Genomic DNA, 14,178 nt, shown 5'->3' with positions numbered 1-14,178 from the left:
GAAAGTACTGGATAGTACAAAGGCAGCGGGCCCTGACAGTATTCCAGTAATAGTACTGAAGGCTTGTGGTCCAGAATTTTTAAGTCACCCCCAGCCAAGCTGTTTCAGCACAGCTACAATACTGGTATTTGACAATGTGGAAAATTGCTGCACAAATAGTAGGACAAATCCAACCGGGCCAATTAACTGTCTCATCGCTAAGGTGACAGAAGATGCCTTCAACAGCGCTGTGACACTTCTTCATTGCACCTAATTTGGGTTCCACTTGGTCTGCTCATTTTCCTGATCTCATTCCATTCTTGGTTAAAACACGGACAAAGGAGCTGACCTTCAGAGGTAACAGTGCTGGCCCTTGACATCAAGGTTTCACTTGGCCAAGTATGGCATCAAAACTGTAATCACTGGGAATCTGGGGAAAACCGTCTGGAGTCGCACCTGACATCTTAAGAGGTGATTGTTGGAGGTCAGTCCTCAGCTCTAGGCAATCTCTGCAGGTGCTCCTCAGGGCATTTACCTAGGCCCAACCATCTCCAGCTGCTTCTTCAATGACCTTATCTCCATCATAAGGTGGAAGTGGGAATGTTCGTCAGTGATTTGCACAATAGTCGGCATCATTTGTTTAAATGTGGTAAGTTCTGGACAATATACAGGCATGGGCAAAAATGTAGCAGATGGCATTCGCACCACACTCATGCCAGGCAGTGATTATCTCTAAGAGCTGATCCACCAACCAGCCCTTGATGGTATTCAGTGGTGTCATCATCACTGAGTCTCTCCACTATCAACATCTTTGGTTGCCATTAACCATAAACTGGACACAAGAGTAGGACAGAGGCTAACAATTCTGCAATAAGTATTTTGCCTCCTGACTCCCCAAAGCCTGCCCACCATCTCTAAAAGGCAGAAGTCAGCAGTGGCATGGAATACTGCCACTTGCCTGGATGAGGGTAGCTCCAACAACACTGTAGTTCAGTATCATCCCACTTGATTAGCAGTGCATCCACTCCCTCTACCAGAGATGCTCAGTCATAACAGTAGTGTGTAACGTTTACAAGACACATTGCAGAAATTTGCTAAAGAACCTCGGACAGCACTTTTCAAATCCATGACCACGAGCATCTAGAAGGACATGAGTAGCATATACATAGCCAACACCACAACATTCATGTGCCCCTCCAATGCACTCAATATCCTGACTAGGAAGCATACAGCCATTCGTACAAGGTCGTTACAACCAAACCTTGAAATTCCCACCCTGATGGCGTTGCAGATCTACCTAGAGTACCTGGACTGCAGGGGTTCGTGAAGGTAGCTCACCACCACCCTCCGAAGGCCTACAGGACTAGGGTGTAAGAGCTGTCCAGCGACCACGTTCCATAAATGGGGGAAGAAATATTCACCCTTGTCAGCCTCCACAAAGAAAAAGCAATTTGAGCAGGACTCCAGGGAATTTGTGCACTGAGATAACCAGGTGTAGAGCTGGATGAACACAGCAGGCCAAGCAGCGTCAGAGGAGCAGGAAGGCTGATGTTTCGGGCCTAGACCCTCCTTCCAGAAAATTTGTGCACAACTTGCCTGTTTCTCTTGTACTGCCTGGCAATCATGCATTCCTTTCCTTCCTAGACCACAGTGTGACCACATTTCTCCTTCTTCCTCCTCCTCCCCCTCCCCATCCTCCTCCCACCCACCCCCCCGCGGGGGGGGGGGGGGGGGGGGGGGTGGTGAGGATTGTGCTGTGCATATTTCTGAGCCTCATGGACATGCACAGTGTTTCCAGCTATTACTGGAGCTCCAGTTTCTGCATACGAAAGCACTTCCTGCACGAGTGAAGAACAATGGTTGGGTCAATACGATAGACCACCTATTCCACTTGATTGATCAGTGCTAAAATGACTTAGACAAATAGAAAGAATAAATTTAAGTCTAAAACTTCTCTTACATTACTGTAGTTCTCTCCCTTTGCATTTGCTTGCTTGCATGGTACACTATATTGATCTTAACCAGCATTCTCATTAATTTACTTCCTGGCTGCAAGGACTTGATAAGTAGACTGGATTTGGAGTTGTGAACAATATGTAAGAAGCCTGCCAAGGGATGTAGATATGTTAATGAGTGGACAAAGATCTGAAAATGAAGGATAATGTGACTGTGAAATTGAAACTAAAACAGAAATAGCTGGAGAAACTGATCATGCAACATCTGTGAACAGAAAGCAGAGTCAGTGTTTCAGGCTCAGTGGCCCTCTTTCAGTCCTGATTGTAGCTAGGAAATTTGGAGAAATTTGCAAATTGTATCAAGTTTAATATGCATTAAGTGTGTGACCTGAATGTGGTTTATAATTTGAAGGTAATGTAGAAATAAATTAGCACAAAATCGGGATTGTTACTGAAATCACAGAGAGGTGAATGAACTGATGGAGGAGCAGCACTGTAAAAGCTTGTGCCTTTAAACCCGCTGGACTATAACCTGATATTGTGTGACCTCTGACTTGGTGCATTTGGCCATTAAAGAGGCTGTTATTTAAGGTGGCTACTTGAAAATAATCAGCGGGTCCCGGGTCCTGACAGTGAATTAGCTGTCTCGAGATGAAGAATCACAGTTTCTAATAGCCTTCTGAGCTATTATGTCTTGTGATTTTTTTTCAAAGAATAATTGTCTACTTTGAATTTTTTTTAGACTATATTTGTGGTGTGGATAAGTAAGCTGTCTCAATATGACAGAAGACTGGGATGCAGAATTGGGAACAGAACCAGTTGCCATTATTCCATCTTTCAATGATATGGTAGGTATTTTGAGGTTTTGATCTTTCTAAATCCTGATTTCTTTTGAGCAAATAATGATGTGTGTATCTTTTTCTAATATAGGCTGGTCTAATGAATGAAGACATCAATGGCAATCAGTCATTTGACTTGAAAGGTGAAGTATCTCTATTGATATTTTTGTTTTCTCTGCTATAAAATGTCTCCTTTTTAGAACATTTATGTCACAAGGAAATTTGCTTACAAAGGCAAGTGAATTATTTCTTAATTAAAAGTCAGTTTGCGTATTAGTTTCAGGTCTTCCTTCACAATAGAGCTGTAAACACAAGTGAAAACTGAAAAATCTCTGGATGCTGTAAATTAGACAGCAGAAATTGCAGTAAAAGCTGGGCAGTTCTGGCAGCATCTGTGCAGAGAATGCCAAGTTAACATCTCTGATCCATTGACCCATCCTTATTATCTTCCTCAGTTCAGTTTTCCATTGCTCTGTTGAAAAGTCTACTGTCTGTCACTTGAGCTTCAAAATTCCCGATACCATTTGCTGGAATAGTTCCGGAAGGCTTTGCAGCTGTTTGCGCAGAGCTCGTATGCTATGTCGTCTTGTAGCTGTTCCTCCGACCAGAAGCACTGTCTGCACCAATGGGGAATTTATTTTCATCTGGACTGACTTGTTTCACTAATATAACTGTCTTGCATTTTAGTCCCAATGCTTTTCTGCTGGTTTACCACATACAATGCTGTATACTAACGAGTGGATTCACGCTTCTGTTGGACCCTGGGATTACCTCATTGCTTGATTGTTCTTGATTAATTAATTTCCCTAAGGTGTTGTTTAGTGATACACTCTGACCCTGTAACGACCCTAGGCAGACATCATATTCCTGCAGTTTCTGAATTATATTCCAGTTCATTAGTGTACTAAGACAGCTAAAAATTGTTTACCTCAGACTTCAACCTGTCAGTTGGTTGATGTTATCTCGTTTTCCTAAAAATCAACTTTAGGGAAGGAAATCTTCCAGCCTTGTCTGGGCTGGCATTCATGAGATTCCAGACACAAAGCAATGTGGCTTACTCTTAACTGTCGTCTAAAATGGTTCTAGCAAACTGCTGAAATTCACCAAGCCTTAAAAAAGCTGAACCAAGAGGACTGCAGCATTTTAAAACAAAATTCCTCAATCTCAGGCAACAAATGCGGTCCTAAATGTAATGTAAAGATGGCGATAATGAGGTATTCTTTTCTTTTGAAGGTCATGAGTCTTTGAAATTCTTCTAGCGATTAGTGGAAGTGAGATCTTTGAATATATTTCAAGGAGGGGACAGTTGGGAAAGTTTAAGTTTGGATGTATTGTAGAGTTCAGGTTACAGTTTGATCAACCAGATCTTCTTATTACAGAATTTAAAAAAGATTGCCTGTCTCAACTTCCCCCACTGTTGAAATCTTCAACCAAATTGGAATCTAATTCAGCAATTGATCTTTGTCTTTCCAACTAACGCTCAAATATGTTGTGCACAGTTTTAATCAAAATGATGGGTGCAGCCTTCTAACCAAAGAGGTCACTGTCTAGAGGACATACATTCCAAGTGATTGAAGTATTTTTTTGTTTCTGTCTTGAGGTTAGTGGCACCGTTGAACTTGATGGTGGGAAAGGCTGAAATCCTTATCACTTTTAAGGAAAGCTATTTTTAAAAACTTGAAGTGACATTCCAGTATTTCTGCTATAATGCATGTTTTGTTAATGCAAATTGGTTGTGACAGGATTGAAAAGTGGACACTGTTTGAATAATGTGAACTTTGTACTGTATAGTATAGCAATTTTTCCATGGCGATTTACTGTAGTGCAATTTTCTCTCACATGAGGTCATGCAATAAAGCAACTGTCGTTTTATAGGAGAAATATCTATGTACAAGGCTGTAAATCATGTCCTTTTGGGAGAGACTATAGTACTAGGTGCAGTTTTAAAATAAGAAGTCACCCAGTTAAGATGGCGATAATGAGATATTCTTTTCTTTTGAAGGTCATGAGTCTTTGAAATTCTTCTAGCGATTAGTGGAAGTGAGTTCTTTGAGTATATTTCAAGGAGGGGACAGTTGGGAAAGTTTAAGTTTGGATGTATTGTAGAGTTCAGGTTACAGTTTGATCAACCAGATCTTCTTGAACTGTATGGCACCTGTTTTTGAAAGAAATGTGAGTGCTGTGGCATTGTTTGTCTCATTTGAAGTGTGCTTTCATACTTAAAAGATTTGGAACCACTGATATACTCTACAAGAGCTGGAAAATTGGGATAAATCTTCCCAGCATCTTGCGTTTCTTTTGTGTTAAGGTGTGATTTTTCATAATAAATTTACTGCTGTGGTTGAAAAACCAGAAGGCAAAGTAGGTAGTGTTTCAATGTAGGAATATCATTTCATCAGTTCAGTCAAGAGCTCCGATGATGTGTATATAAATTTTTGGATTGACCTTTTTGTAGATATACAGCAGGATACTTGGCAACCACCATTTAATGGTCACCCAGGTTGCCACCTATTCTAGGTCCCCAATCAGGTATTAGTTGTTTCTTGATTTTCTTCCAGTGGGTTGCTGGATGTAATTGGTCATCTTCACTTTTATCTTTATTCACTTTCTTTCATCACCTTGAAATCCGAATGATCACAGTTCTTTCTTATGCATGTCATGCTTGGCTGTGATAAAGATGATACAACTGAGAAGGACTTGGACAGAATGTACAACATGGGATGGTGTTTTGACCAGAAGCATTTAGTGTTAACTCCTGCTGTGTTAGTAGCATTGGATGCCATTTCATCTAAAAATGATTAAGATTATCTAGGCAGATGACGAGTCAACATTTTCCTGAAGGCAAATTGGGCGGCTTGACCAGTTGAACAATGTACTTAGATTTGTTATCCAAGATCACTGTGGTAATAGCTCTCAAATGACATTACTTTAGGATGATATGCTTGAGATGATAGTTCAAAAAACAAATCTCTGCGTGAACTGAATTTTGACATTAGCCATGTGGAGGATAGTTTCTTTTATTTTCTGATTTTTAACTGGCATGCTTATTAGGATGGATCATTTAAGAAACACTTATCAAGTAATCAGCATCAGTTCATTTATTTAAAAACTGTCTTGTCACGTTTTAACATAAGGGCCAAGGGTTGTGTGTGTGTGTGTGTGTTCCGCGTGCTAACGGTGCATGCCGCAGTATTGTCGCTGCTGTGCGGGTCATGTAATGTGTGATGCCTCCTCAATGGGGAGACCCCATTATAATCCAGAAGGTGGCTTCCAATGTAATGAGTTTTTAGGTCTACAGCATAACTACATGCATTTCTATTCTATCATTGCATATTGTAAATGTTAATGCAAGTAGGTTATGGTTTCTCATCAAACCTATATCTTATTGAAGTATAGAGCAGGCCACGCAGCATCTTGGGAGCACAAAAGTGGACGTTTCAGGCTGCGACCCTTCATTAGAAAAAGGGAATGGGGCAAGGGTTCTGAAATAAATAGGGAGAGAGGGGGAGGCAGTTTGAAGATGGATAGAGGAGAAGGTAGGGAGGAAATGGACGTGCGGCTTGAGGTGGGAGGAGGGGATAGGTGAGAGGAATAACAGGTTAGGGAGGCAAGGACGAGCTGCGCTGGTTTTGGGATGCAGTGGGGGGGAGGGGAGACTGTGAAGCTTGTGAAATCCACAGTTGATACCATTGGGTTGAAGAGTTCCCAAGCGGAATATGAATTGCCGTTCCTGCAACCTTCGGGTGGCATTGTTGTGGCACTGCAGGAGGCCCAGGATGGACATGTCGTCGAAGGAATGGGAGGGGGAGTTGAAATGGTTCGCAACTGGGAGGTGCAGTTGTTTATTGGAAGCCAAGCGTAGGTGTTCTGCAAAGCAGTCCCAAGCCTCTGCTTGAGATTCACCTCTGGATTTCACAAGCTTCAAAATCCGCCCCCTCCCAACTGCATCCCACCTCAAACCACACCTCCATTTCCAACCTACTAACCTCATCCCACCCTCTTGACCTTGTCTGTCCTCCCTGGACTGACCTATCCCCTCCCTACCTCCTCACCTATACTCAGCTCTACAGACTTCATCTCCCCCCTTTAACTTGTCTGTCTCCTCTCTACCTATCTTCTCCTGTATCCATCTTCGATCCGCCTCCCCCTCTCTCCCTATTTATTTCATAACCCTCTTCCTCTCCCCCTTTTCTGATGAAGGGTTTAGGCCTGAAATGTCAGCTTTTGTGCTCCTAAGATGCTGCTTGGCCTGCTGTGTTCATCGAGCTCCACACTGTTATTTCTGATTCTCCAGCATCTGCTGTTCCCAATATCTCTTCTTGAAGTGTATACTTTTTTGAAGAAATTGCTGCTTTAACAACTTAGTGATTAAGTATTTCAGGACGTTTACTGTTTCCAGTCTCTCTTTTTCTCAGCTGGTTGATACTGATTTTGGAGGAATGGTTGTGTGGTGTGTATGCTGGTGTGAGAAACAGTTGTTACAGATTCTGAAGGAGAGTCCAAAAGCGATGTTTGTATGCATTCAAGCTTAATGCTGTTATGGACCAGCATTTCCAATATAGATTTGTAGATCAGCATTTGAGAACACTATTTAATTCCCTTAAGGCTGAAGGCGTAAAAGTTAAATGTTGCCCCGTTTTCCTATTCTACCTTAGTGTTGTTTCTTACTACCTGCATCCTCAACTTTGCTGTCCGAATTTGTCCTGTTGCATCTTTTATTTTACTGGCCGTCATTCATACTCGGGCTTTTGATTAAGCTTAGGTGCAAAGTTCTGGAATTTCCTTCCTCAACCTCTAACCGTCTTTTAAAATGCTCCTTTTAAAATATGCAACTTTGTCTGTATACTTTTTGATCCTGTCCTAAAATCATATCGTGTGGTTTGATGTCACATTTTTGTGGATGTAGTACTTCAAATAATGTTAAACAGCTGTTTAACAAAGCATCTCCCCACCTATCCAAGCTCGAGTATGGATGGGGAAAAATGCCGGCCTGGCCAATACTCCCATTCCATCAATGAAATTTGTTTTTTGGGGGGGAAAGATGCTTCACAAAAACCATCTTAAGTAAAGTATTACACTGACCCACATGAAGAAACTAACCTTATTTTCCTCCTTGAAAGTCATTGAGGTGAGACTTATGCAGGAAATTGTAGAGCTGTGGGCCTAGGCAGTTGAAAGCAAGGCCTAGAGTTGTGAGGGGAATTCAAGGAGAGGATAATTGAGGAAGCAGAATTAGCAGAGTGCATATATCCTGAAGTTTTGGAGTTGGAGAAGATTAGAGGTCAGGAAGAATGGTACCATTTATGGATTTACAAAGCAAGTGAAAGTATCTTTAATATCTACCTGAGAGTGCCCAAGTAGCTTTATGAATACAAGGGCAAGAGGTGAATGGGCTTAATGTGAATTGGAATGTAAACGACAGAGTTGGATGTGCTTGAATCAGTGGATCGTCAAAAGTGGATGGCTGGCCAGGTGTGTGTTGGGCTAGTCAAGTTCAGAGTTGACTAAATCGTTGAGAGGGATTTTCAACAGCAGAATCTGATGATGCCCTGTAAAAGAAAATGATTAGATATAAGCTCTAATATCCATCCTTTGACCAAAAACAACAACCAAGTTGTAAATGCCTATTCAGTCAGTCCTCAGGAACAGGGATGGAATTGATGGCTTTGGACCAGAGTCTGAAGGAGAAACTGAAGTTCTTTTCCAGTCTGTGCAATATTGAAATGGAGGAAGTTTTTATCTTCCTGGTGTTTCAGATATTGGATTAGTAGTCTCAGTTTGGAGGTAGTGGTGAGCTTGGGATGGATATTCTTTCCCTACAGGTGGAAGCTATTTTTGTCAAGAGGTAGCATGTAGATTACCAAGAGGAGAATACTAACGACAGATTCTTAGTCAGGGACTAGATGTTCTTATGGGTTACAATTCAAATGAAAATTGTATGCCACTAGGTGGCCTTCTTGCTTCATAAACACTGGAATTTACTGATAGCCACACATAAGACCCAATATTGAAAGTTTTCTGCTCAGTATAAGTTATGGTTCACTAAAATGCTGTTAAACTTCCAAAATTTGCTGCAGTTCACATGGCTGTTATAAATGGTGCTAAATTGAAAGAAGAAGCATACCTTGCTGTGAAGGCTGGAGTTAGGCCAAAGTTAGTGAACATTCTACAAACCAACAAAAGGGGTCAAAATTAGATTGAGTATAATATAACAGCAACTACTAAAGTGAGTATTAGTCCCTTGATAGATGGGGTAAAAAGTGGAAAAATAGTAAAATAAGAAAATGGCAGTGACTTTGCAAAAAGTGTTTCACATCTGCCCTTGAGGTGAAAAACACAAAATACATCTGAAGAAGAATGAAAAAGAAAGGGAGGGACGTGAAATAGAACTAGAATGCTGATGAGGTTAAAGGCTGAAATCCTACTGGCCTTCATCTTTGCATTTTTGAAAAAAGTGGCTGGCAGGATACTGGATGCATTGGTTGTAATCTTCCAAAAAATATTCTTATTGTGCCAAAGCCCAGCAACTGGGAATTTGTAATCATTGGGAAGGCAAAAATGGCCATTCTTATCTTGCTGTACTCATACAGCAGAAGTAGCTTCTGGCCGTGTTCTCTTTGGATCAATGCAGTTGTTGATGTTTACTTAATTTGGGTGCTACTTCTGCCAGAAGGAGTAAGTTTGGAAGACAAAGTTGCGGTAGGAGATAGATGGAGTTAATCAGTGGGGATGGCTGGGTACCAGTTGTCACTTACCTTTTGGCTGTCTGTGCTGCAGTGTTTATTCTGATGTCTTTTGGGAATGCTGAGTTAGAAAAAACATTATATTTGTGCTCCACTGCTAAATTTTACAAATATATTTGAAGTTGTTGGTTTCCTTTGTAACAAAGTGGTTAATTTTGTAGCTGATATCAGATGTCTCCTGTCCTGTACCTTATTGCTAGAACAGGACTACCGAAATTATGGATTGTAGTCACATGATTACATTTTCTGGTTGGTGCTCTGATGCACCAGTGATTACCCTCAGTTTTTTTCCCCAGCTTGGTCCCACAGTTTTCACTGCAGTGTCATGCCAACGTTCAATTCTTCAAAAGGGGTTTCAGAGGGTGATCAAGTTTGTGAAAGCCCTGCTGTGGCTATGATGTGGAAGGACATCACTTGGAAGATAGGTGCTTACTCTTCTTGGCATGATGGATTTGTTTCTTGGTTTTGTCCAGCAGCATTAAGAACAAACTGTCTATTCACTTGAAATAGGGGAATGATGTGCAGACTCGAGAAAGCAACGCAAGTGTGCTGTTAGTGTTCGGAATTTCTTTCCACTGCCCAACTGTGTTGCCTTTTGTGAATGTCGAGTTGTGACGAAAAATTATTCCCTTTGAGTTTTTTTTCTGCATGTTTCCCTGCAGAAATTGATTTTGCCATGAGTGAATTTTGACTTTTTGTTCTCCTTTTCCTGAAAGGAGTACTAATGGCTTTTGTTTTTAATTCAAGGATCTGGAGATGGGAATGGTTTTAACACGAGCGATAGAAATATATTTGGCAAAAGTGGATTTGGGAAGCAGCAAGGTGAGTTTCCACTTATGGATCTTCTGAATTTGGGAGTTTTGCTGCCTCAGCATTTTGTTTTTTGTCTGATAAATGAGGTTATTCTAACAGTCTGAACTTTAGTAAGGAAAACTAGTTTTGTTTTGACTTTAGAGCCTGGCTGTAACCTAATGCTGGTCAATAAAGCACTGCCAGTATCTAGTGGCAAAGTAATTTTATTGTTAGTGCGTTCTTTAATGCCAGTGCTATTCGTCTCTCCAGTGGACAGTTTGCCATCGTCATTGGGGGGAAAGAATTAATTTGGCACATTCAGGGGAGATTCATGGTGACTATATTGTGAATGTAAAAATAGTATTTCTTTCCTCCTGGACTCCATGTTGATTAACTTTTAACTGACATGGCAGGTTAGAAGAATGTAGTACATTTTGATTTTTCCAGAATTTTGACAGTGGATCTTGAGAAGCTGACTGAAGAATTCATTCAGATTTGTTTTAGGGAAATATGGCATAGCATGTTAAAATTTGGTTGAAATTGGAGGAGTTGTGTAAGTGAAATAGGAAAAGGTTGTAATTGTGATTTTTTTTTAAAAAAGATCAGTGCAGACCACTCATGATGTATGAGAATAACACTGAAACCCTTGAATGACCGGCAAATGTCATGAAGATATTTGACAAAAAACTAGGAGGAAGGCATCAAAATTTCAACTTTGGGGTTCTTTTTTCAGCAGTCAAGTAACACTACCTTCTGCATTTTTTTTTCCCTGCCTCCAGACTTTATTGAGACTAGAAAATACCAATACCAAATGGAAAGAGGCGATAACAATTTCATCTTGAACCGAGGGATTAAATAACAACTAATCAAAATAGTGTGCTAACCACGTCAGTGCTTGACATTGAATAGTTTAGAGTACAGAGCAGCCCGTTTTAATTTTGGCAAATGTGATGGGTCTAACACTGATTGAAAATCACACCAGAGGAGCATGGAAAATCTTCCTTCACCTAAACACAAGTAACAATTTATATTATTACGCTAAAATAACTGTGATTAGATTTATCTAAATAAATTTTATATAATGCGTTGAAACATGAATAGCTGAATGAGCAGTTTTTGTGAAACACAAATGACTGTGCAGATTCGTTTGATCTCTGCCTTTCTCCAGTATTCACCTGATACTATTTGTGCACAGAATTAAAGGGCAGTCGGCCTTCTATCTGCTGGCTAATGCGACTGTTCTTGGTGCAGGCAGCTTCTCTGGGTGTACTCTTGAATCTGTTTCTAGTGACCTATTGCCACCACCCTCTTCTTGGCTTTGCCTTTGTCTTTGAGGATGATGCATGTTCCAATTAAACGGGAAATTCTCCAGGATATTTGATGTAGCTTCTCCCATGACCGATTCTTCTCTTCCCCCCCCCCCCCCCCCCCCAGCCCTCACTGCATCCCCAAATGTGGCTTCTGTCCCTGGAAGGGTCAGCAAGAGAAGAAGGGGAAGTTCTTGTCATTGGAGGTGCTGAAGCAGCTGTATAGGAGAGATGATTGGCGAGGCAGCTGCTTGCATTATATTCTCACTCTGTCACTGCAGTCAAACTATGTCTTGTTTTCCTGCAGCCTCTGACTTGAATTGTTGAGCCCACACCAGAGGAGCCAAAATGTATGGAATTATTATACAGGGGCAACCTTTTAATGGAATTCTATGCATGTGTGCATACATATACACCACAGTCCGGATGATTCTTCTGCCTCTCTTTGTGGGTTACCTGGTGGCCTTTTGGGTGCAAATTCAATTACCTGCCTGTAAGATCCCCCAGCCCATGAAATTTGAACTCTGTGAGGTGGGCCACTAAATATTTAAAGAAATGTATGGAAAATCTGTGGACATGGGGAAATCTGTCTTGTTTTGCGAAGACAAATTCATCCAATGAGAGCAAAGAGTCAATGTCCAATATTAGGTCTGAGGTGCTGCATTGGATCTTTTTGGATGGAGGAATGTGGAGTTGAAATCACTGAAATGTGAATTAAACCATTCATTACCTGATGTTTAGTCTGGTGCATCAGAATTGATTTATGTATATTTCCCCTTTCTGTAGAGCTGGACTTCTGGAAATTGGCATCATAATGTGCTTGTCAACACTTTACATACTGTATTGAGAGACACAAAACTTGAAATTCCAGAGCAAAACTAAAGAATGACTGAGAGGTGCTAACTGCTTGCAATCAGTTGGGAATGCAGATATGAGACTTAATCATAATAAGTTACCTCATGACATCCAGTTATTGTATCACTATCCTAAAACTGTGTGTGGCAGGTCTATTATAAAACCATCCTGTTAATTGTCTTTCATAATCTATGCTTTATGAAAGACTATGATACTGCTTTAGTGCTGCCATGTCTATACATTAAACTTTCTTTTTAAAGAAATGTATAAAATTGCATTACCCAGTAAGAGCATGAGAATAAACAAGTTAGCCTGAAGAGCCCTAGGAAAATAAATATTCTGACTGACCGCAATTGGGTGCTCCCTGCTTGAGAAATCATTAAAGTTGTTATGAATGGAGTTTTAATGCATTTCTTTTTTTTTTTGGAAATAGATAATTTTGATTTTACAAACTCTTGTCAGTAATTGATCATTTGGTCTTATGACTTTTGGATGGGAGCGCTGTGCTGGTTGCCCACTACTCAGAGCCAAACCATTAATATAAATGTATTGATTCAGCCATTGCAATGGCCAGATTGTTCTCTTTTCATTCCTTCCCTGAATAAAAGGCTTTCACCAGGTTTTTTGCAACTGAAACGTTTTTTTAATAAGTGACAAAGCTGGTTTAAAAAATGCAAACAAAATCATTTACTTGACAAGTGGAAATAGTATAGCACTATAAACATTCTTTTTTTTAAGAAACAATAGGCCAAGGATCTGAACTCTGAGAAAATAGAATGATAGTCATAATGAGAATTTCCTGTCGACAAGCTCAAATTGCCTACTACCATCGAATGATGGAACATATCTAATCCGAAGATTTCAGTTTAGATGAAAACTGTTCCTCCCTCTGAGGGAGTCCTGCTTACTGCAAGGACGTTTGGAGGACGTTTCCTCCTTTTGACACTTGGATGTGCTAGTAAATCAGGAATGAGTTCCAGACGAATGTTGTCAAAATAACTAACAGCACACAGTCCCATCTCTTCCAAACTAAGCTTCTATAGCAATTAAAACAGTAACCCCCTTCTCTTACCTCCCTTCGAGGTTTACTTGTTTCTTTTCCAGTGCTACATGTCTTTTCTGTAATTAGCAGGTGAATCTTGGCTCTCATTACTGAAGAATTTCAGGAAATCACATTTCCCTTTTAAAAACCTTGGTACATTCTGTTTAGTTAGGAATGTGTAATCAGTTCCTCATAATCCTTTAAATATAAATTTCCAGCTATATACTTAATAAATCTGGTATTTTAACTTGCTAGCCTTCCATGTGGTGTTCCGAGCCAGAAGCTCATGCACCCATTTTGACATTTATGTGAGTTTTTCTCTGGCAGATTGGTCTTCACCTTGCTGCTGCTTTCATATTGGCTGCAATTTGAATTGACACAAACCTTTGGTGTTTGCCATCTGTAAGTTAAAGTATACCAGTATAAAAATCCTCTGACTCAATGAAACACTTTTGTAAGATTTTGGAATTTTTGTAAAACTAAGTATTATTGTTGGTAATCTGTTTGTTTGTATGAATGAAAGATACACTTAGTGGTCGTTGGACAAAAATGCTTGTTTCAGAAGTGATCTTTTGAGTTGATCACCGAAGATTACTGCAGTGACATGAATTGTTCCAGTCCATTATACCCTGCATTTTTTTTGTCATCTGGTTGTTGTTCATGAGG

The 14,178-nt window shown here is 40.3% G+C and overlaps 1 protein-coding gene across 5 annotated transcripts in view; it reads left to right on the top strand.

Moving 5' to 3' along the window:
* The window catches only part of ddx4 (DEAD (Asp-Glu-Ala-Asp) box polypeptide 4), a 91,374-nt gene that overhangs the window by 25,520 nt on the left and 51,676 nt on the right, over positions 1–14,178 (top strand). For all 5 annotated transcript variants that reach the window (XM_059648437.1, XM_059648430.1, XM_059648419.1 and 2 more), the window contains exons 2-4: positions 2,677–2,782; positions 2,865–2,916; positions 10,264–10,338. In XM_059648437.1, coding sequence (XP_059504420.1) covers positions 2,714–2,782; positions 2,865–2,916; positions 10,264–10,338 — 196 coding nt within the window. In that variant the 5' untranslated portion in view covers positions 2,677–2,713. The remainder of the gene's footprint in view (positions 1–2,676; positions 2,783–2,864; positions 2,917–10,263; positions 10,339–14,178) is intronic.

Source organism: Stegostoma tigrinum, chromosome 1 (assembly GCF_030684315.1).
Source record: "Stegostoma tigrinum isolate sSteTig4 chromosome 1, sSteTig4.hap1, whole genome shotgun sequence".
In the NCBI taxonomy this organism is placed as follows: domain Eukaryota; kingdom Metazoa; phylum Chordata; class Chondrichthyes; order Orectolobiformes; family Stegostomatidae; genus Stegostoma; species Stegostoma tigrinum.
Note: the sequence above shows the minus strand (reverse complement) of the source record. Positions and strands in the feature narration are given on the sequence as shown.